Here is a 20,181-nt window from a genome sequence, read left to right as displayed (position 1 = left end):
AGCTAAAAAGGAAAAGGTAATTTAGGTACTGCCTTTTTATTTAGCTGACTGTCCCATATAAACTTCAACTTGATGAAGTGTAATTTCACACAAAAAAGAGTGTGTTTAATATTAGTATTGGTGAAAGGTATCATATACTCACAAAATTAATTGAGGTATGGGTAAGTTAATTCGAACATTACTGTTATACAGAAAATCTGAGAATGGTACAGATGGGATTATGTTGACGTGTTCCATTAAGGCATTAACTCTCTCTCAATCTTAAATAATTTGACCCAAAAGGACAATCTTGATAATTGATGCTCTCCAATTTAATAATGTTTTCCATAGATACGTTAGGCCTTTATCATTCCCTCGGGTTGGCAAGTGAACAATTAAAAACAAGAAAGAGGAAAAGACTTTATCGTACCAACCTTTTCTCTTTTGCTGCATCTTCCAACTCGTGGCAGCAATCTCATAATATTAGCCTGGACATTGTCAAGAGTAACAACCTTCACTTCAATATATATTCCCACTGATTTTTAGCCCTTTTCTTTTTATATAAAAAAAAAAAAAATCGTTTTTCCCTAAGAAGTATTAACTTTTCTCTTTCGTCCTCGTTTTAGCCAGCTGCAAACATGTCTATGATAAGCACAAAACGTGGGGAATATATAGTATTTAGGAGACAATGATATTCTCGTCATAATTGTTGGTACATCATTTTTATAATGTTTTGAACGTTATTGGAGTAATTATTTCAGTATTCAAAATTTACTGGCGTGATTAATTACGAGTAATACTAAGGGTGGCAGGACTTTCTATCCCGAAGCTCTTTGCTTAAAACTCCAAACTAGGACCTCTCGTTAAGAATGACTCAATTGGTCTTTTTTCTCAATTACAAAAAAATAGTTAAGGATATGGTCAGTATTGAAATTTGTACCAAGCAAATTAGGTGGCTTTTGGACCTGAGCAGGGATTTGAAAAAAATATATAATTTGAAATTCAAGTTAAAAAAGCTAAAAAAGGTATTTTGAAGTTGATATTGTGTTTAGAAATAAATACATAAAGTTAAATCTTGTGAGTGAAGATTTTAAAAATTTAAGAGCTCCTAAAATCTATTTTTCAAACTTTCAATTCTATATTTCAAATTTGAAATTGAAATAATGAGCCAATTTGAAAATCAAAATTGCATTTATGAACCTTCTTCTTCAATGCGAGCGTTACATATTTGATGAATCACTCAAATGATGTTACGAAAACTAATAAGAACACAATAAAGTCCATTTTTACGGTGGTTAAAAAATCAAAGCTCCGTTACCGTCTTATGTTGTTTGGTAATTGAAGTTATCATAACATAAATTCAAAGTTAATAATCAAACCGTTATCATAAATATTGTCTATTTATACTTTTGTTTGAACAAACTCATTAAAGTTTTCCTTAATGGAACTTAAATCATACTATATTTTTAACAGAATGTAGTACACTACACTATATTCTGGCACCCACAGCTATATGACTTTAAAGTCTCTAACGTGCCGTTTTAATTTATTTGAACTTATTTAATTGGACACAATTTTTTATTTTTTTGAAAAAGAAGACTTTTAAATTTATGATCATATTTATAAATCCATCACATAAATTATTTTCATATATATGAAAAGAGATCATTTTGTGACACTAATAAAAAAGGAATTATGTCCACGTAAATTGAAACAGGGAGTATAAAAAGTCGCCGTCAGTATTCTTTGGACATTTCACACACCAAAAATACATTAAAATCCGAAAACTCCAACGTTCTACAATATCCAACAACCTTTTACTAGTCCTAGTATATTCTTTTCTTTTCAAACCCACGCGCCTCTAATAACCTCCACGCGCCACCCTAAATAAAAAGATAAGAAAAAAGAAAGTCACTATATGATTGGTTTAGCAGTAGCATTAATTAACTGATGGGTGGAGTAACTTCTTCCATAGCAGCTAAGTTCGCTTTTTTCCCACCAAATCCGCCGTCATACACGGTGGTTGCTGATGAAGGCAAGTATAGCATACCTGAAGTAGCCAGAAGAGATGGAGTTGACTTTTTCAAACTTCGTACTCGACGTGGAAATGAAATCGTGGCCGTTCATGTGAAACATCCAAAAGCATCTGCAACTATGTTGTATTCTCATGGTAATGCTGCTGATTTGGGTCAGATGTTTGAACTCTTTGTTGAATTGAGCCTTCGTCTTCGTGTTAATCTCATTGGGTAATTAAAGCTTCCCTTTTCAGCATAATATGCTTAATTTGCTAATTACCCTTTTCTTTTCTTCCTGATTTTATATATCTAGTTTGTTTTATCTTTTAAGTTTCCTCTGAAATCCTGTTTCTGTTTTAAGTTTTTTGGTCCAAATTGTTATTGGAAAGGCAACTTGTGCAGTAATTGAGAATTTGTAACTTCCTTATTTGAATAACTTTTTTCTTGAATAAGGATGGGTTGAAAGTTGGGACAATTGTTAGAACTCAGAAATTGTATGAATATGGAAGTAAAAAGACTTCTTTTTCGGGGCAAGGTATTTAATTGAGTAGAAATAAGGTATCTCTAGTAAACACACCATAAGTTGTGAGATTTAACAAAATTGGAGAAAGTTTGAGGGTTTGTTTGTTTAATCTATCGTGCATACGTGTTTCTGAAATATGACTTACTTTAGGCTATGTATTTGATTTTCTTTTTCCTAGCTTTAAGAATTCTTTTTGAAATTTTACAAAATTGGAGGAAATTTGAGGTAGTTGTTTGTTTTAACCTATAGTGCATGACTCACTGTCAAACTCGTTTTCTGAAATGTGACTAGCATTAGGCTATATATATTGACTCTCCTATAAGGTGCTGATGGCATGAAATTGTTGTTTTTGTGTTGTGATTTTCCTAAAATTGATGCTATGCTTGGTACGTGATTACAAAGGGGATAATAATTTGAAAATCAAGTAGACACTAGAAGCCAGCCAAATTAGAGGTTCAGGAGTCTAAACTACATTGTAGAAACTCATGCCCATTTCCTATCTTCTGTGCAATTTGACCTATTGCGAATTGCATCCGGGAGACCCTGATGAAGAATTGAAGATAATATTATGGATGAATGTCTCCCTCTATTTCTCTAGTTTTTTAGAATAAAACATTTCTTTTGCTTCAATTCTAGAACTTTTCAGATGTCAAATTAAATAGAGTAGTAAGATTGCCATTTGATTTCTCAGACTCTCCTGACGTGGTCTGTCTTGTGGTTTCTTGTTTAGGTATGATTACTCTGGGTACGGACAGTCAAGTGGAAAGGTTAGATACATGCTTCCTTGGTCATATGTACTTGACAGCTTTTTGTTCTCATTATTCGTAAACAAAGCAGGGATAAAGAGAAAACTGTCTTCACCTGTTTCAATTTGTTACTTGTTTAATAACATGATTAGTAGGAAGAAAATTGACATCTGTTTGGAAACTCGCTTTATCGACTAGCTCTAGAACTCACAATGATACTTGTTAAGGAGGAGTTTGATGGTAGAACTTTAATTTTTTACCTTTTCGGACTTAATTAAAATTTCAGAAGATTAAAAGTAAAATGCTGCTAACATATGGTAGAAGTCAGCTTTCAGCCTCACCCCTAAGCTATATAATTTTTATATTAGTGTCAATTTATATAGGCATATCATATTTACTAAATTTTTCCGCGGATCTCATGTAAATGTTGAAAGATTTCTTTCTTAAAATTTTCGTTTCCCACTTTCTGTAGATTTCTTATTTATCTAAAAAAGAAAAGAATTCTCTACATTTCTTACACAAAAGTTTAGTATAAAGCCCATGGATGATGTCAATTTTTATATCACCTCCCTTTCAGGCCACATATTAATTATTTGACACCATTTGGCACCCATGTTGCTACATGGTCTTAAACTTTTGAACTCCTAAGATTCTCTGAAGCGAAATCTGATGTCTGAGAACAAATAGCTTCTCCTCTATAGTTGCCCCAGTAATTTGTCACTGGCAGTTTGGACAACGATATATGGTAATATTGCCAAGGCAAATCAGTCTCCAACTGATGCTAGATGGTTCTTCATCTATTTGACAACAGTAGAAAGTATGGACATCACTTGGGCCTTTTTGTGATATAGGAATAACCATAAAGACAATGGTTTTCATTTTTGCACTTGCAAATTTACAAGGACTCTTCTACCTCCTTTTTCTTTTTCTGCTATTGGGTTGTTGTGGGGGTGGAGGGGGTGGGGGGGTATATGTCCTGTAATTCGGAAGCATTATTTGCTAGAACATTAGTAGCATTGATTATTTTAACGTAGCATTGACTATTCGGCAGTTATTTTAGAACACATCAAGTTCTTTCAGCACCACCGCATATGTTACCTAACCTTTAGCTTAGTTTTTCCTTTGTCATAACAACCACAAGTTGAAGCACCTTCTAACCAAACTAGTTCACGTAGTTGGGCCTGTGAAATTATCTGGACCTTGCAATGCATTTTTTGTACTTAACTGCTAGATTTTGTTGTCTTAAACGGTGTCTCTCCTTTGTTCCTAGGAAAGAACGCGCAAGGTGTAGTACTGACAATGGACTTGTGTTTAGTCATTAAACTCCCTCTAATCCCTGATCTGATTCCGCACTAAGAACAGAAGTTGTATGCCGTTGCTGGTCATGAACTCTTAAAAGCTTTAACGTACTTTTGAAATTCTCAAGGAAGAGTTTTCTTGCCTTGAGTACAATGACATTGATTTATCATCTACTTTTTCATTTAGTGAACTCCCATGACAAACCGTGACTAGATTTTTTTTTTTTTTTGAGGCCAACTCCCTTTGTGAAATCCATATATGAGTGAAAGATTCTTCTATTTTTTGCATTTTCTTCTATAATGCTTCTGTCGTATGTTGTGTGTGATGTGTTGCAACACGTATCACATGTTTCTTACCAGATTTAGGTAGACCTTCCAGTAAACTTTTTGTTATCAATCAAGTTTTTTTTTTTTTTTTTGAGAGAATATTAATATCGCTTACCATTTATATCATATGATAAGGTGGAAGACTTATGTCTTATACTCTTATCAAAGTTCAGATGATGCTGCAAGAGCTAGGGCCATTGATGTTTTGCCAATTTGGGTTGTACATTCTTAGAACTTATTCATGGGTTCCAAACCTGAATATTATTTGTTGATTACCTCATTTCTTAAGTTTCTAGATGCTGGTAACCATACCATGCTAGGTGATTTGGGCATGTGGAACTTTAATTATAATGTTTTTTTGGCCATTTTAAAACTTGTTTTTCTTTCTTTATGTAATTTTCTGCCTTAATGTCATTAACAAATTTGTACGAGACCTTGCACAGATACATAAGAAAGTTTCATTTCGTAATCTTGCATTGTTCGTTCATTGCTTGTTCTGGGAAATCTTTTGGGTTTCATATGGGTCTATTACGTTGTTCCTGTTCACTGTTTTAAAATGTGATGAACTTATCCTTTCTCTGAAGCAGCCATCTGAATGTAATACGTACGCGGACATTGATGCAGTATATAAATGCCTAAAGGAGCAATATGGGGTCAATGATGAACAGCTAATACTCTATGGTCAATCTGTCGGCAGTGGCCCAACCGTTGATCTTGCATCACGTGTACCCAATTTACGAGGTGTTGTTTTACATAGTCCAATATTGTCCGGTGTAAGAGTTTTGTACCCTGTCAAGCGGACATATTGGTTTGACATTTACAAGGTAAAATGCTCTTAATAGTCGGTTATCAGTAATTCTTTTCCATCTCCACGTATGAAATCTGATTTCATTACTCCAATTTATTTCAGAACATTGACAAGATTAGTGCAGTGAATTGTCCTGTTCTGGTCATTCATGTAAGTTTTCCTTCTTTTCAAATGTTTAATCCTTCTATTCCGTAACTTTCAATCTCTTTCAAATTCAATCTTTTTACAAAGACCTTGTAATGGAGGTGGATCTGGGGAAGGTGGCGGGGCCAACTATTCTTTTACTGATTAGTACAATCACTGTAGACCCTTTCCACGTTTGTACCTCCCAAAGGTTCTCCCTTTGAACATTTTACTAAAGAGATTTGAACATTTCCATGTATAGGGAACAACGGATGAAGTTGTTGATTGCTCCCACGGAAAACAGCTGTGGGAGCTTTGCAAGGAAAAATATGAACCTTTGTGGATAAACGGAGGTGGGCATTGCAATCTTGAACTCTATCCCGAGTATATCAAACATCTAAAGAAATTTGTTATTGGCCTTGGTAAACCGAAGCCTGCCACTAACGGCCCCCAGAAAGAGTCAACAGAGCCTGACAACCAGAGTAAACCAGCGGAAAGTGGGACCACAGACACGTTTGACCTGAAACCTGATCTTCCTGAAATTTCAAGGAACAGTTTGGACAGTCGACTTGAAAAGACAAAGAAGTCAAACAAACCTGAGAAGTCTCGGATGAGCACAGATCGTGTTGACAGGTTTAGGAGAAGAAAGGGCTTAGTGTGGTGATGCCTTAAAAACAAAGGAAAAGTAACTTTAATTAATCATCAGTAGCCCGCCCAAGAATGTAACATGTGCCTGTTTATGCAAACAAGGGATGAGCTCTAACCGCAGTTACTATGAGTGTATTTTTAGGTCTAAATGGTTGAGTTATCTGTGCCGTCAAGATATGAAGTGGTGACGGAAAAATAAAGCAGTGCACATCCCTTTTCCCCCTGTATAATCAAATGTAACATTTTGTAACATGAAAAGCTTGTAGTTTTATACTCATATGAGCTTCCATACTTGTATATTATGCAAGATGTACAACTGTAGTGGCAGAAGCTCTTGGATGCATCATCACCTGTGTGTAACTGTTTGCTAAGGAAATTTGTTCTCTCAATCATAGATGTGTCTTTTTAGCTACTGTTGTCGGAGTTGTGTCAAGATTAGCTTTGTCTTATTTTTCTTTCTTTTCACCTTCAGCTGTATTGCACTGAGGTTGGAATTTGCTCATGGTCCTGAGTATCTCACCAATGCCACTTTTCTGTCATCTCCCAGGATTCCCATGGCATTAACATGATAGTTTGATAAGTAAAAAGCTGGTGAGCTATAAAGAATAAGAAAATATGTTCCATAGGAACATTTGCAGTGTGTTTCTGTTCCTCCTTTTAAGAGTTGGTCATTGATCAAGTTTCCAACTATGACCAAATAGTTCCCAGCTTCTCTGGTAGTTCCTGTTTACTTTCTTTTCTTTCAGGGGAAATTATAAGTTCAGCTTAAAAGTTGAAACAGCATGAAGTTTGTGAAACTAGTTGATTTTGCTCCAACGATATCCTCATTACTGCCAATAGTGTAATGAATCACATCACAATCGTACTAGGAGAGAGGTGGAGCCGGTGATGGATCACATCGCGTTGGAAAATTTGCTACAAGTTAAAGATAAATCAATTCACTTCGCGTCGGAAAATTTGCTACAAGTTAAAGATAAATCAATTTAATCTTTTTCCATTCTTTTTCGGTGTCCATCTAGATTTTTGAATGAGTCATATTGACTAATCAGCTGGAGAGAAAATGACAACTTGGAACCTCTTTGGTATCGTGTAATTTAACTTTCAAGAAGATATTTCTTTAGCAATCTCTTTTATGGTTTTGGTTGTTCAAATTTTACAGTTTTAACCAAACAGAAGTAGTCAGTACTCCAGTGATAACAGTGTTCTATATAGGTTAAGGGCAATACACGTGGTCGAATCCTATCGTAGCCAAAAATCTAATATTTAAATGGAGAAAAGTAAAGAGGTGATCACATTATCAACTGAGTTTTAAATTGTGTTTTGGCTTGCTCCCAAAAAATTTCTTCATTATAAAAAAAGAGAGAAAAAATGTGTGCGCCCCATTCTTGCTTATAATCATCACTAATAACCAACTTCAGCATCGGGTGCACCAATCAATGCACTCACATTCTACCTAATGCACGTCAAAGTAATTCGTACCAAAAGTAAGCGATAATTTGTTTTTAAGTTGTGAAAAGTAATGTTCTCGTCATAGAAAAAATGGGAGTCCGCAGCCAAAATGGCGTATTTTTGCAGCCATTAGCCCAAAATAGTATGCTTTTTTTTTTAGACCAAAATGGGTATTTCGTTGGATAACCAACGAAATACCCACACACACACTGTTCCGGTGCCGAATAAATTGTTGCATTTCGCTACACCTGTAGTGAAATGCAACAAATTATTATTATTATTATTATTATTTTTGCATTTCGTTGTGCAATTCACGAAATAGGTATTTTTTTTTTTTTTTGCAATTCGTGAAAGAAACTGTGTGTGCATGCAATTGACCTCATTTTTTAGTGAATTGCATTTCGTTGTGCAATTCACGAAATATGTTTTTTTTTTTCCGCAATTCGTGAAACTAATGAATTTTTATTTTTATTTTTGCATTTCGTGAATCAATGAACGAAATAGACTTATTTTTTTTCGTTGACCAATAAGAAATAGACTTTTTTTTTTGCATTTCGTGAAATTAATGAAAGAAACTGTTTTTTTATTTCGTTGACCAATAAGAAATAGACTTTTTTTTTTGCATTTCTTGAAATTAATGAAAGAAACTGTTTTTTTTTTTGCTACATGTGTAGCGAAATGCAACAATTTATTCGGCACCGGAACAATGTGTGTGTGGGTATTTCGTTGGATAATGTGTGGGTATTTCGTTGGTTATCCAACGAAATACCCATTTTGGTCTAAAAAAAAAAAAATATTATTTTGGGCTAATGGCTGCAAAAATCCGCCATTTTGGCTCCGGACTCGAAAAAATGGTTTTACTTCAAATTCAGAAAAGTAAACCAAGTCATATTTTCTGGATGCCTAGAGTCAATGGTGCTTGCTTTGACAAAAGTTGTTAGAACTTGATATGAGAAGTCTACAATATATTCTCCTGTCAAGTAGGAAAGCAGAGCATAGACTGTCTTTTGTTGACGAGGTAGAATAGTAGTGTTAAGGCCAAAAAAAAAAAAAAAAAAAAAAAAAAAAGAGAGATTGAGCAGAACTTCCTCCAAAAAGATGCATTCAAATCTCCACTCAACTGTTATTCAGTTTATCATCATTCTATGCCTTCTTCATATGCCCATATATCTCTGTCAAGATGACGAGCAATTCAGAATGTGTGGTGAGCCATTTGTTTGCGGCGACATGAAGATAAATTACCCTTTCTGGGGAGGGAGCAGACCAGAGTACTGTGGTGGTCATCCAAGTTTTGAGATCAAGTGCGAAAGTGACATCCCCAATATTGTTATTGAATCAACAACATATAAAGTGTTAGGGATCAACAATCCTAGTAGAATACTTACTCTGGCAAGACATGATTTACTGAGTAGTAATCTTTGTTGGGACAACCTTGAGAACGCCTCCCTGAATTTTAATCTTTTCAGCTATGTCTCCGGTGACCAAAATATCACTCTGTATTATGGCTGCACCCTCCGCTCTGGTTCGCAAATAGTACCGACTTTTCCAAATGCGCTCAAATGCAATAGCAACGTATTTGTTATATACACAATGATCGGCGTTCCCTTCGACTTATCTACAGTGAGATGTGAGAACGAAATAATAGTTACGGTCAATCAAACGAGCACTGTGGCATTAGCTAGTGGTCCAGCTTCGGAGGAAGCTCTGAAAACAGCTTTTTCTGGCGGTTTTTCAGTTAATTGGACGGCAAGTATTGACTCGCCGTGCCAACAGTGCGACAGGTCAGGTGGAAGATGTGGATCCAAACCGGATTCCGCAGACTTTGTTTGTCATTGTGCAACTGGTACTCATCCAACCGACTGCTACGACGGAGGCGGTAATCTTTTCTCCACTATTCCTCATAATTTACATCACTTGAAGACTAAGTTATAGGAGAAAATATTCTTCTTTACTTGTCAAAACTTGGCTTGAATAAAATAGCTATAGTTCGTAGGAATTTATACTTTATCATTCCAATTACCTAATCTAGTACATGTATTGTAATAATTACTACTTCACTCTTTTCCCTAGTTCACGAATAAAACCATACATGCATCCTCATAACAATTTTCTGATACATGAACTAAGAAAATTCATATACTTAAGATGAACCTAGTTTGTTATACATCCCCGTTTGAACTAAATTCATCACTTTAAAAGACATTGTGGAAGAATTCCATCTTCAAGGCTTGCGAAAGTATCCCCAACTTGATCTTATGACTTCACAAAATTGTGCTCAAATTCTTTCTCTACGTCATTCATGTCCAGTGTCTCTTTGATTAAAGCCACATTTTTCATCTTTCTTGAGAAATGAGAAACGATTTGCTTATAAAGGATGTCCGACAGATTCTTGTTTTAGTTTAGTCTTTCTTCATGGACTTGCAATGGTCATGGTGTCAAAAGTCTTTGAACTGATGAGACACGAGAAAGCAAAATTTCATGGCAAATCTTCAGGATTGTGAATGACTAGTCACTCACCAATTGCCTTGTAGTTGTCTTCACCCTTTTTTCTCCGTTCTCTCTCTGATCCAGCTCCACACCCCCACCCCCCACCCCCAACAAACCACAAATCTTTTTCCGTTCTTTCAAGTTGTTCATTCATGATAGTCTTTTGTAGTTGTGCTCAGTGGAAATTCTTCTCTGGAAATAATTGATGTTTCAGCCATGAAATAAATCATAGGTTCTTAAATTTTGGTACCTCATGCAGATACAAGGAAAAGGTTTCGCATTTCCAAGAAGCTTGCGATAGGTAAAGTAGCCGTGTGTCATTTCCTCAATCTGCTTTGCGGCATTAGCACTTGACACGCCTTGATCTTTTACCGTTATCTATATGCAGTTGGCTCAGTTGGTATCACAGGGATGGTCCTAATATCAGTTTCAATGATCTATTGCTTCAGAAGTCGATGGTCATGCTGTGAGCCACTGATTTCCTGGAAGATAGAATCAGAAGATCACAAAGTTGAAGATTTTATGAGGACCTATGGATCTCTTGCTCCAAAAATATACAAGTATTCGGATCTAAAGAAAATAACAAACTCATTTAGCCATAAAATAGGACAGGGTGGATTTGGTCAAGTATACAAAGGAAAGCTGCCCGATGGTCGCGTAGTAGCTGTAAAGGTCCTGAAAGAAACTAATGGTGACGGAGAAGAATATGTAAATGAAGTAGCCAGCATAAGTAGAACTTCCCATGTTAACATAGTAGGGCTTTTGGGATTTTGTTACCAACGGAGTAAGAGAGCATTAATCTATGAATATGTGTCCAATAGTTCATTGGATAAATTTCTCAACAATGGACCATCTGGCACAACTTGTTCCTTGGGATGGACAACATTGTACAGAATCTCCATTGGGATTGCTCGAGGTTTGGAATATTTGCACCGAGGTTGTAACACAAGAATAGTGCACTTCGACATAAAACCTCATAGCATTCTCTTGGACCAGGATTTCTGCCCCAAAATATCTGACTTTGGCCTCTCTAGATTGTGCGAGAGAAAGGAGAGTACTCTATCAATGTTGGGTGCCAGGGGAACTGCTGGATACATTGCTCCAGAAGTGTTCTCTAGAGCGTTTGGACACGTCTCTCACAAATCAGATGTCTATAGCTACGGCATGCTGGTTCTTGAGATGGTTGGAGTGAGAAATAATGTTGAAGTGAGCCAAACTAGTGAAGTATACTTTCCACATTGGATCTATGAACATCTCGAGCTGGGGAAGGACCTAACTCTACAAGGTATCATGAACGAAGAAGACGAAGAAATAGCAAGGAAGATGATTTTAGTTGGCTTGTGGTGCATTCAGACCAAACCGTCAGATCGACCAGCCATTGGGAGGGCAGTCGAAATGCTGGAGGGAAGTCTTCACTCTCTACAAGTTCCACCAAAACCTGTCTTGTTTTCTCCACCAAAATCCATCCTAGAGTCGTTTACATCAACATCCACAACGACCTAGGAAAGGAGGTTCATTTCTTGAGCCGAATATCTCTTCCGTAAAAACATTGATGCAAGTTTGTTATATTTTACTCTTATTCAAACTCAAGTGTTGGTCAATTTAGTGGGAATATTATCCCAAGGTTGATCACCACTGATAAAGTTTTGGAGCCATTAGGCTCGCTTAATGCAAGTGGTCAAAGATAATTGAGAACAGAGGTGGGATATCTGGTTCCCTAAATAACAAAACTGCTTGATAATGTGTTGATAAAATTATTGCCAACTAGCACCAAACAGAGAGAGAACATAATTTTCACGTTTATGGTGGCCTCACCAAACATGCTAACTCATTTAATTAATCTAGTTTGTGTCATACAAGGCATGTGCCAGAGTAAATGATGCCCAAGGTTGGCATCCAAATTATATGTTGTATCTCCAGCTGTAAAGGAGCAGCCACAACCTGATCACACTTGTTTTTGCCAGTTGCACTAACACCTATGTCGCCATTCAGTAGAAAATATAAGACATGTCTGCAGTAGTTCAAACCTGGAATTGGCACAATTTCACGAAGTTGCTGCAAGAGAAGAGGAACAGTGCCCTTCGAAATCAGCAGTGCAATTAATGTTATCGACTCCGTGCTGTATGGAACAAATCCCTGTCGTATGTTCGCCTCCCCCTCCTTCAAATGTCTGTTTTATTGATTTCAAGTGTAGATGTGGACCTACCTAATGCTTCAACAGGTATTTTCCTGTAATACAGGTCATGGGACTTGACGTCTGAGTTCTGGAACTAATCTTAAACCTTACCAGATCATGCAACAAGTAGCAGTCTTAGAAAGTTGTCTATGCTGTAATGTTAGCAATGCTACTTTATCAATCCATTGCTCATCTGCAAGTCCACCATCATCCTGCCACACAAGATACAGATAAATGAACTACACCATGATTGAGAATTCCAGAGAATTTTACTGTCCCAGTACTACAAATATGGAAAACCGTTCAGAACAATTAGACCCCAAATTGAAGCACCTTGAGCTAGTTGAAAACAAATTTGCAGATCGAATGAGAGTAACAGGAAAAGACAACAAGGAATATGATGAATACATTTATTGTGTGACATACCTAATCCAGCAAAAATGCTACCAAGGGATAAATGAACTAGACAGTTGCAAATTCTCGAATGTCTGGAGATTCTTTTAACACCCTGTAACTTTGCAGGCCAAAATGGTTCTACAGTAGTATTTTACAGAAAGTCTCACTTTGCGAGCATCAAAACTTCCTAAGCATTCGTGCGTACCAGACCCCAGTGCACCAGTGCATGGTGCACTAGTGCTGAGTCCCAAGGAGTGGAAGGATTTATCATCAACCTGCGCCTTTGATCTTATCATCTACTTGCATTATTTAACACATGGTGACAGGATATGTCATATCTGCTTAAAAACCTTGGGTCTTCTGCTCATTTTTGGGATTCTAAAGCCACTGATATTTATCGATCTCAGATTCTCAGTACAAAAAGTTGAAAGCTTAACTACCAAAACTCAAAAATCATAATATCTTAACCTCATCAAAGGCATACTTTTTAGTAGACCAACACCTCTTCAAGTATAGATGTCGTTTTCGCATTCTCATAATTTAGAAATTCAAACCCCCATATTTCAGACAGGATTTTCCAAATCTAAAATTAGGCTGAAACAGTATGAAGCAACTATATCTCTTACTTTAACCAGAAAAAAGAAAGAAGAAAAAAACAATACGAGGCAACATTGCAAGGTCTAGCCAGGATGTATTAGGTCATTGACAGCCACGGGCAAATCCGTAAATATATTTCTTATGAGTGGAAGAAACAAAGATGAATGTATTAAATCATTTCCTTCCATGAAAGTTTGGTATTGATCTGAAATATCAACAAGTCAATAATTTTTTAAGTGCGACAAACCAGAGGTCTAGAATTGAAGTAAAACAAGAGCTAAAATATCAGGCTATTTGACAGCATATCTTTATAGGTAAGAGAAAAAGATACCCGAAACTCTATTATGTCTCATCAAGGAGAATCACAAAGTTGAATGCTTCTCCAAGTTGCATACTTTTCTCAACAGTGAAATCCCAAGATGCACAGATTTTCCACCACAAAATTAACAAGCTCTAAGGTCATTAATCAAGGGCTTTCAAAGCAATAGTCGTTATTTCCCCATAATACTCAGCTAGCCAATGGGTGAACTCTCTTCGCGCTGATGTATGTAGACCATGTCAAGACAGAGATCAAGAGCAATAGTAGTTATGACTGTGCCACAAGCTTTTAGATCTCCCCCATTTGACCAATCTTTACTGTATATTCTACCTGCAAAAGACAATTATCCATCAAATTTCAGCTAATAAAACTGGATAAGATTCACTTGGAATACTATTTCAAAGCCAAAGCTAATAGTAAAGACTAATTTGAAAAATGAAAGGCAAAGGCAATCTGTTAGTATGTAGACAAAGAGGAACTTTAACAGAGAGATAGAAATTACCAACTTGCGCATAAGATCTGTGATTTCCTGCTCTGTTTTATTTGCATAAAACTTCAATGACTGACAAAGAACAAAATAAACCTTAGATCCAGCATTTATAACTGTTACAAAACTAAGGACTAAAAAAACTAGCCATAAGACGCAGAAGACTCACTCCAAGTCTCTGCATTTCAAGGGACCGGCATAAAGCTTGTCTTTTGTTTAGAAGATTCTGAGGAACCAATTCCAGGCGCCTGTAGTTCTTTCCCCGATAAATTATTATAGCATGACCTTCTTTAAGTTTGTCCACAGAAACCAGTATTCCACCACTTTCTGCCTCCAGGAGCTTTGCAGTATGAATGACCTGAGAAAAGATTTTCTGCAATGTGATCACCTTAACAACTTCTCTGTGCTTCCAATGCTGATGGAGACCAGCTAATACACCGTCAAAAACACCACGTCTCCCTGAAGTCAAATTGAGATTGTAGATTTCAGGTGACCAAGTGATCACGTAACAGTTTTATCATGGGAACAGAACTGCAAACTTCCTCAATATTTAAAGATCCTAAAATTTTGAGCAAGTAGTAGGTTATCAGATAAAGGTGTTATTGATGAGTATTTGAATGAAATGGACCTAAATAAAACAGAATCGATATGGAGGATTCATATAGTTGACCCAACTAGTTGAGGCATTATGGTCGAGCCCATGAATAATATTGAGGAAAGTAGTTTTTTTATGCAAGTCCAACTAGGGAATATGACAATAATAGTTCACTCTTTTTTAAGAGAACTATTTAAGATGTGTAATCATAGCAGAAATTTCAGAATCCTGGTGGTAGATAACGGACAATTTATCTGTAGAAGACTCTCAATTTTTCAATCTCCTCTCAGCTACAGTATTCATAGTTTGACCAAGAAAGAGAGGACAGGAAAATATCGCAAAAGTCTGCTCACCAAGCACTAAACTCCTGTCCATCTTCAATCCTATCTGCCTAAGAGAACGTTTCTCTTCCTGTGTTAAGATCTCTTTATCTTCATCCTGTCTGGCAGGTCTCCATGCAGCATTTAACTTTCCCAATGTTATAGATGATCTTTCAATCTTCTTCTTGAGCTGCATGATCGAGTAGGAAAGCATCTTCCATTTACTGCTTAAAACATTGGAAGTGAAAAAAGAAAAAGCTGACATCTTACAATGTAAAGGCTGTGCTGTTGATTCCTCAATTCTTTTTCTAATCTTTCCTTTTCAGCCACCAATTGAACTTCAATCTCAGATTTCTCCTTTCCAGGTTCTGCAATTGTCTGGAATTCTGATAAAGTCCCAACATTACTACTACTCATTGATACCTCAGTAGTTATTGGAAGGGTTTCAATTGCTTTGAAACGGGCAACTTCTTCCTCAAGCTGACATCTTGTGAGCTCCACCTCTCTCTCAGCTACAAGGCTTGCAACTTGAGAAGGAAGAAAATCCTTGCCTCTATATAGGATTATAAAGAACTTATTCCGCAATAAAAGGATTCCTCCTGTAAGATACTGCAAAAAACAAAAACAAAAAAATTGAGCATAAAAGGACTCCTCCTGTAAGCCTCGTCCTACTTCCATCCCTAATTTCATAGAGAATCAAAATACGCTTTCAACTGAAGAGGAGAAACTATTTTCTTCTACTATTACTAACCACCAGGTGAAGACAAGATAGTTCCATGAAATAGAGGGCAGTTAACAGATCTCCTCCTCCCATTTTCTACTCTACTAAGATGCCTAGAAATATAACTGATGTCATGTAACCATAAAACAAGCTCGCTAGTATAAGAACAATTAGAACAGACTCATCTATTTTCTCCAGAAGTTGGCTGCGATTGATTGAGAAAATATAAGGATGTTAAGTACAAATTGTTCTGACCAAACTCACCTTCAGTTCATTTGCCATTAGCTCATTGCTAGTATTTGGAATTCCCCACTTCAAAGCTATCTTTGCTATATGACATTTCTCCCACAATTTTATGACTGCTGCAGCCAAGCCTTGCAGTTTTCTGTTTCTCCCTTCATGTCGTGCCATGAAAAACAATTACTATCTCAAACAGGACAAACATAGGCATAGAGTTGCACAAGGGGCATAACCTATTGCATCAAAATGAGTGCTCAAAACCTTCATAAAATCATCCACGATCAGATATGCCAAATAAGTATAATTAGCTGATTTATTATTCATGTGCAGAAAAGAACTAGCAACAGTTGAGTGAGAGTGTACGTGTATATTGTTCTAGAGACAATGGTTGAAAGGAAGAATCTGACTTGCTTTCTCTTTAACCTCAAGAGGTGTAAAACATAGATCCTTTTCACATATTTATCTACTATCTACATGCAAACTTGACAATTTTGCTTCCTAGGGTCAATCTGACCAGATTTTGGGGGAAATCCGAGTTCCGGGAGTAAAATATAAAACTCTGCGAATTATTTTAAAGCAATCCCAAGTCACAAACTCTTACATTGAGAGTACGTAAAATCAATACTTCTACAGGTCTCAGGCAAAGATGATTCTTTTGACCCTCATATGTAGAAGTGACAATTCTATAGGATAAAAGGGGTACCTTACAATAAAAGGCACCACATACAAATCTTGCAAATGACAAACACCGTCTCTGATTTGAATATCCTGTTTTATTTGTCCTAGGCAACCCACTTACATAATTAGTTATGATATAACATGTCCACTTTAATTATCTAGATAGTTAAACTCGGAAGAAGCATATACCATTGGGAATTTTTCTTTCTTTACATAATCATATAATGGCATAATGTCACACATAGAAAACGTCATACAACAAGCAAACTACAGTTACATCACAGGAAACTTGTCAATGATAAAGATGACTCAAGTCCAAATAATCAGTAGAGAGACAGTATAGCAACCCAGGATATACACAAGCAGCAAACATATGTAGAATAGAATTCATGAAGCAATTCGGCTGCACAAGATATGCATCATCAAGACCAGAAACTTACCAAGGACAAAATGAGTTGGCAAAGAACGAGCAAGTTTCCTTAAGTGTGTAAGTTCATCATCTGTCAGCTTTGATCTTGAATGTGGCGGGCAAAGTCTAAATGGTGGCTTAAATCCAGGAACTACTTCAGGAAGCAAATCTGCATCCACAGGCAAAGGCTTTGGCCACCACCAATCAACATAACGAGGTCCTAAGTCATCCAATAATCTATTAGCTTCCCTCTCATAAAGTGACTCATTTACTGCTACGCTATCCGCTTCTGAGTTTTCACCACTTATCATTTCCTCTTCACTGCTTCCGCTTGAGTTCAATGACGAGAAAGTACTTGTCTCTTCAATATTTTCAGTAAATGAAGAGCTTTGTTGACTGCATAGAAAATCATGATGTAGTTCTGGGTCATCCTTTTGTCGTAAAGTATAATCACATCCTCTATAAACAATCAGAGCGTTTTTATTCCTCCAAACAACACAGCCTCCAGTCTTCATCTACAGTACAAAAGGAATAACACACAATTCTATTAAAAAAAAAAGGACAGAAAAGTAACAAAGTAACCTCTACACTTATGAGCAATAACTTTTAAAAACTATGTTAGAATTATTTATGAACGCGGAGGACTGTCTTTTTAGACACAATAGAGCATTGAAGCAGCATAAAGATGGGCATCAGAAAGGACAAATAGTCTGTCTTGCTCAATATAAAGAGTACAAGAACAGTTCCCCTGAAAAAGAAAACAGTTTCAAAGTGAAGCTACCAACTGAGTCGGTGACGCGGTGGCCTAGACTTGTTTGAGGATTCACAATTATGACCCCGTGAGTGAACAAATCATAAGAAGTTTGAATACAGAAACTGATTACACGAAGCAAGCACTTTTACTAGCATCCAAGACCACTGAAAATCAGTTCTGGCAGTCCCAAAACCAAAGCCCAGATTTTTTTTTTCTTTCTTTCTTAGATAAAAAGAAGATTCAACTCAATCAAAGATGGATTAAAGTGTTTTAAAATGGGCAGTTTGGTTTGATGTATAATAAGTCTCTCTAAAAACTCTGCATTAAGCGTTGGTTAGCATGAGAATTCTTGACAGACAAATATTTGCTTGACAATGAAATCACACCGAACTAAATACCGTTATATATATCAAACATACGAATTTGTTATAGTAGGATCAGAAAATAAATATAATAACATAACAAACAAAAGTACCTTTGCAAGTTCTTTTCAAGCATAAAATATAGAAAGCTTATATAAAGACATATTATCGTAGACAAACCTCAATAATTTCTCGAGCTCTGTCCATATTACGGCATAAAGGCAGGTCAAATTTGAGCATTGCAAGGTCATTATACTTCCAAACTAAGTGGATTTGGTCAACAACAGCTCGGGTAACTCCTGCTTTCTTAACCTTCACCCACTTCTGAATCCTCGCAGCCTCACCCCTCAATCTCTCGAGCAACATTGCGTCAATATTCGACTCAGCAGTCGTGGGAACTCTCTCCTTATTCATTCTCCTATACCAAATTCTCTCCTCACTCTCCCATGGCATTTTCCCCCCATTTTTTCTAATCCCTTTTCCTTCACACTCTCTTGATAAAATATCAAATTCAACTCTCTCAATGCTTTCCACATTGTCGTGCTTCCCATATGGGGTTTGTTCATCAAATTCAAAGCTCACATCTTCCCATTGAGCTAAAGATCCTGGTGGGAACTGAAACTCAAACTTAGCATCAGCTTCCACCTGTGTAAATTCCAAATTTTGTGTTTCTTGGAGTCTATCAATTCCTTGGTAAATCTTCTTCATTGCTTTTTTACCTCTTCCTCCACTAACTTTACCAGAAAGTGCATCATTAGGATTTTGTGTTATAACAAAGTTGGTATCTTTCTTCCTTCTTGATTTGGATAAGTTCAAAACGTGATTGGGTTCAAGAAGAAGAGGACCCTTCATCCATGGAGCAGTAGGGCCTTTAATTCCTGAACTTGTATGTGAAGTGGGGTTTGATTGTGACTCATAATCTTGATTTTCAAATTCAAGATTGCATTCTTCCAGGTTTTTGCTGGTATGATTATTATCATTGGGTTTGGAGGAAAAGGTGGTAACTTTAGAATTGAATGATTTGGAAAAAAGAATAGTTTTGTGGTTGATAATAAAAATGGAATGGTGATAACAGAGGGTATTGGAATTGGGAACTAGAAATAAAGGAGGAGACATGGATATTCTTGATAGGAATTTGCTAACTCTCAGCAGTTCCGAAGTAGTACAGGATTTTCTGCAATCCTTACCCTGGAATTTCACTTATGTCAGGGAGTTTCTTTTTTTTTTTTTTTTTTTTTTTTTTTGATGTCGATGTCAAATAAAATCCCGACTATATATTTTTTTCCTACACACATTTGACACTTTCTTTACAATTTGAAAGAATACTGATATTATTTTACATTATTTTTATAATTTTTGTGAATTCAACTTAATTTTCTATTTTTTAACTTTGAAATGTTGTTTTTAAAAAAAAAAAATTAATTAATTTTGACCATTACTACTAACATCAATATGATCTAAAGATAGACTTATATATTAGGATTGATTTAATCAAATATAATCATATAAAGTTGGATAAAAAAATCTTTTATTTAAATAATCAGACAAATTTTGATGACCAAAATAAACGACCAAATATCATTGTGCTTCTAATAATACTAAAGAGATTACATTGCTACGTACTTACGTTTGATAGATGCAAAATATAGTTTACTTACATTTCTCACAAATTCAAGCAATTTTTAGAAGAGTTGGTGTTAAAAAAAGTGTCGGATCTCTTTTGG

General features: G+C 36.1%; 3 protein-coding genes across 7 annotated transcripts; 2 read left to right on the top strand and 1 right to left on the bottom strand.

The window, feature by feature from the left end:
- Positions 1 to 1,695: 1,695 nt before the first annotated feature.
- LOC132621495 (uncharacterized) lies at positions 1,696 to 6,856 on the top strand. 2 transcript variants are annotated; one of them, XM_060335785.1, is made up of 5 exons: positions 1,701 to 2,225; positions 3,248 to 3,284; positions 5,476 to 5,712; positions 5,799 to 5,846; positions 6,082 to 6,856. In XM_060335785.1, the coding sequence occupies exons 1-5, from the start codon at positions 1,930 to 1,932 to the stop codon at positions 6,481 to 6,483; spliced, it is 1,020 nt and encodes a 339-aa protein (XP_060191768.1). In that variant the 5' UTR covers positions 1,701 to 1,929; the 3' UTR covers positions 6,484 to 6,856. The 2 variants fall into 2 exon arrangements, with proteins under 2 accessions (XP_060191769.1, XP_060191768.1); XM_060335786.1 differs by lacking the exon at positions 3,248 to 3,284 and having other exon boundaries at positions 1,696 to 2,149; positions 5,513 to 5,712.
- Positions 6,857 to 8,159: 1,303 nt separating this feature from the next.
- LOC132621237 (LEAF RUST 10 DISEASE-RESISTANCE LOCUS RECEPTOR-LIKE PROTEIN KINASE-like 2.1) lies at positions 8,160 to 12,157 on the top strand. The gene is made up of 3 exons (XM_060335422.1): positions 8,160 to 9,792; positions 10,663 to 10,704; positions 10,792 to 12,157. The coding sequence occupies exons 1-3, from the start codon at positions 9,015 to 9,017 to the stop codon at positions 11,904 to 11,906; spliced, it is 1,935 nt and encodes a 644-aa protein (XP_060191405.1). The 5' UTR covers positions 8,160 to 9,014; the 3' UTR covers positions 11,907 to 12,157.
- LOC132621236 (chloroplastic group IIA intron splicing facilitator CRS1, chloroplastic) lies at positions 12,122 to 19,694 on the bottom strand. 4 transcript variants are annotated; one of them, XM_060335419.1, is made up of 10 exons: positions 18,638 to 19,688; positions 17,373 to 17,856; positions 16,279 to 16,409; positions 15,564 to 15,902; positions 15,327 to 15,483; positions 14,548 to 14,837; positions 14,394 to 14,453; positions 13,904 to 14,221; positions 12,691 to 12,791; positions 12,122 to 12,632 (listed from the first exon to the last, which is right to left on the bottom strand). In XM_060335419.1, the coding sequence occupies exons 1-8, from the start codon at positions 19,571 to 19,573 to the stop codon at positions 14,180 to 14,182; spliced, it is 2,439 nt and encodes an 812-aa protein (XP_060191402.1). In that variant the 5' UTR covers positions 19,574 to 19,688; the 3' UTR covers positions 12,122 to 12,632; positions 12,691 to 12,791; positions 13,904 to 14,179. The 4 variants fall into 4 exon arrangements, with proteins under 4 accessions (XP_060191402.1, XP_060191403.1, XP_060191401.1 ...); XM_060335420.1 differs by having other exon boundaries at positions 12,122 to 12,791; positions 14,398 to 14,453; positions 18,638 to 19,690; XM_060335418.1 differs by having other exon boundaries at positions 12,122 to 12,791.
- Between the last annotated feature and the right edge of the window lie 487 nt (positions 19,695 to 20,181).

The sequence above is a fragment of the Lycium barbarum genome, chromosome 12 (genome assembly GCF_019175385.1).
Source record: "Lycium barbarum isolate Lr01 chromosome 12, ASM1917538v2, whole genome shotgun sequence".
NCBI classification, from domain to species: Eukaryota; Viridiplantae; Streptophyta; class Magnoliopsida; order Solanales; family Solanaceae; genus Lycium; species Lycium barbarum.
Note: the sequence above shows the minus strand (reverse complement) of the source record. Positions and strands in the feature narration are given on the sequence as shown.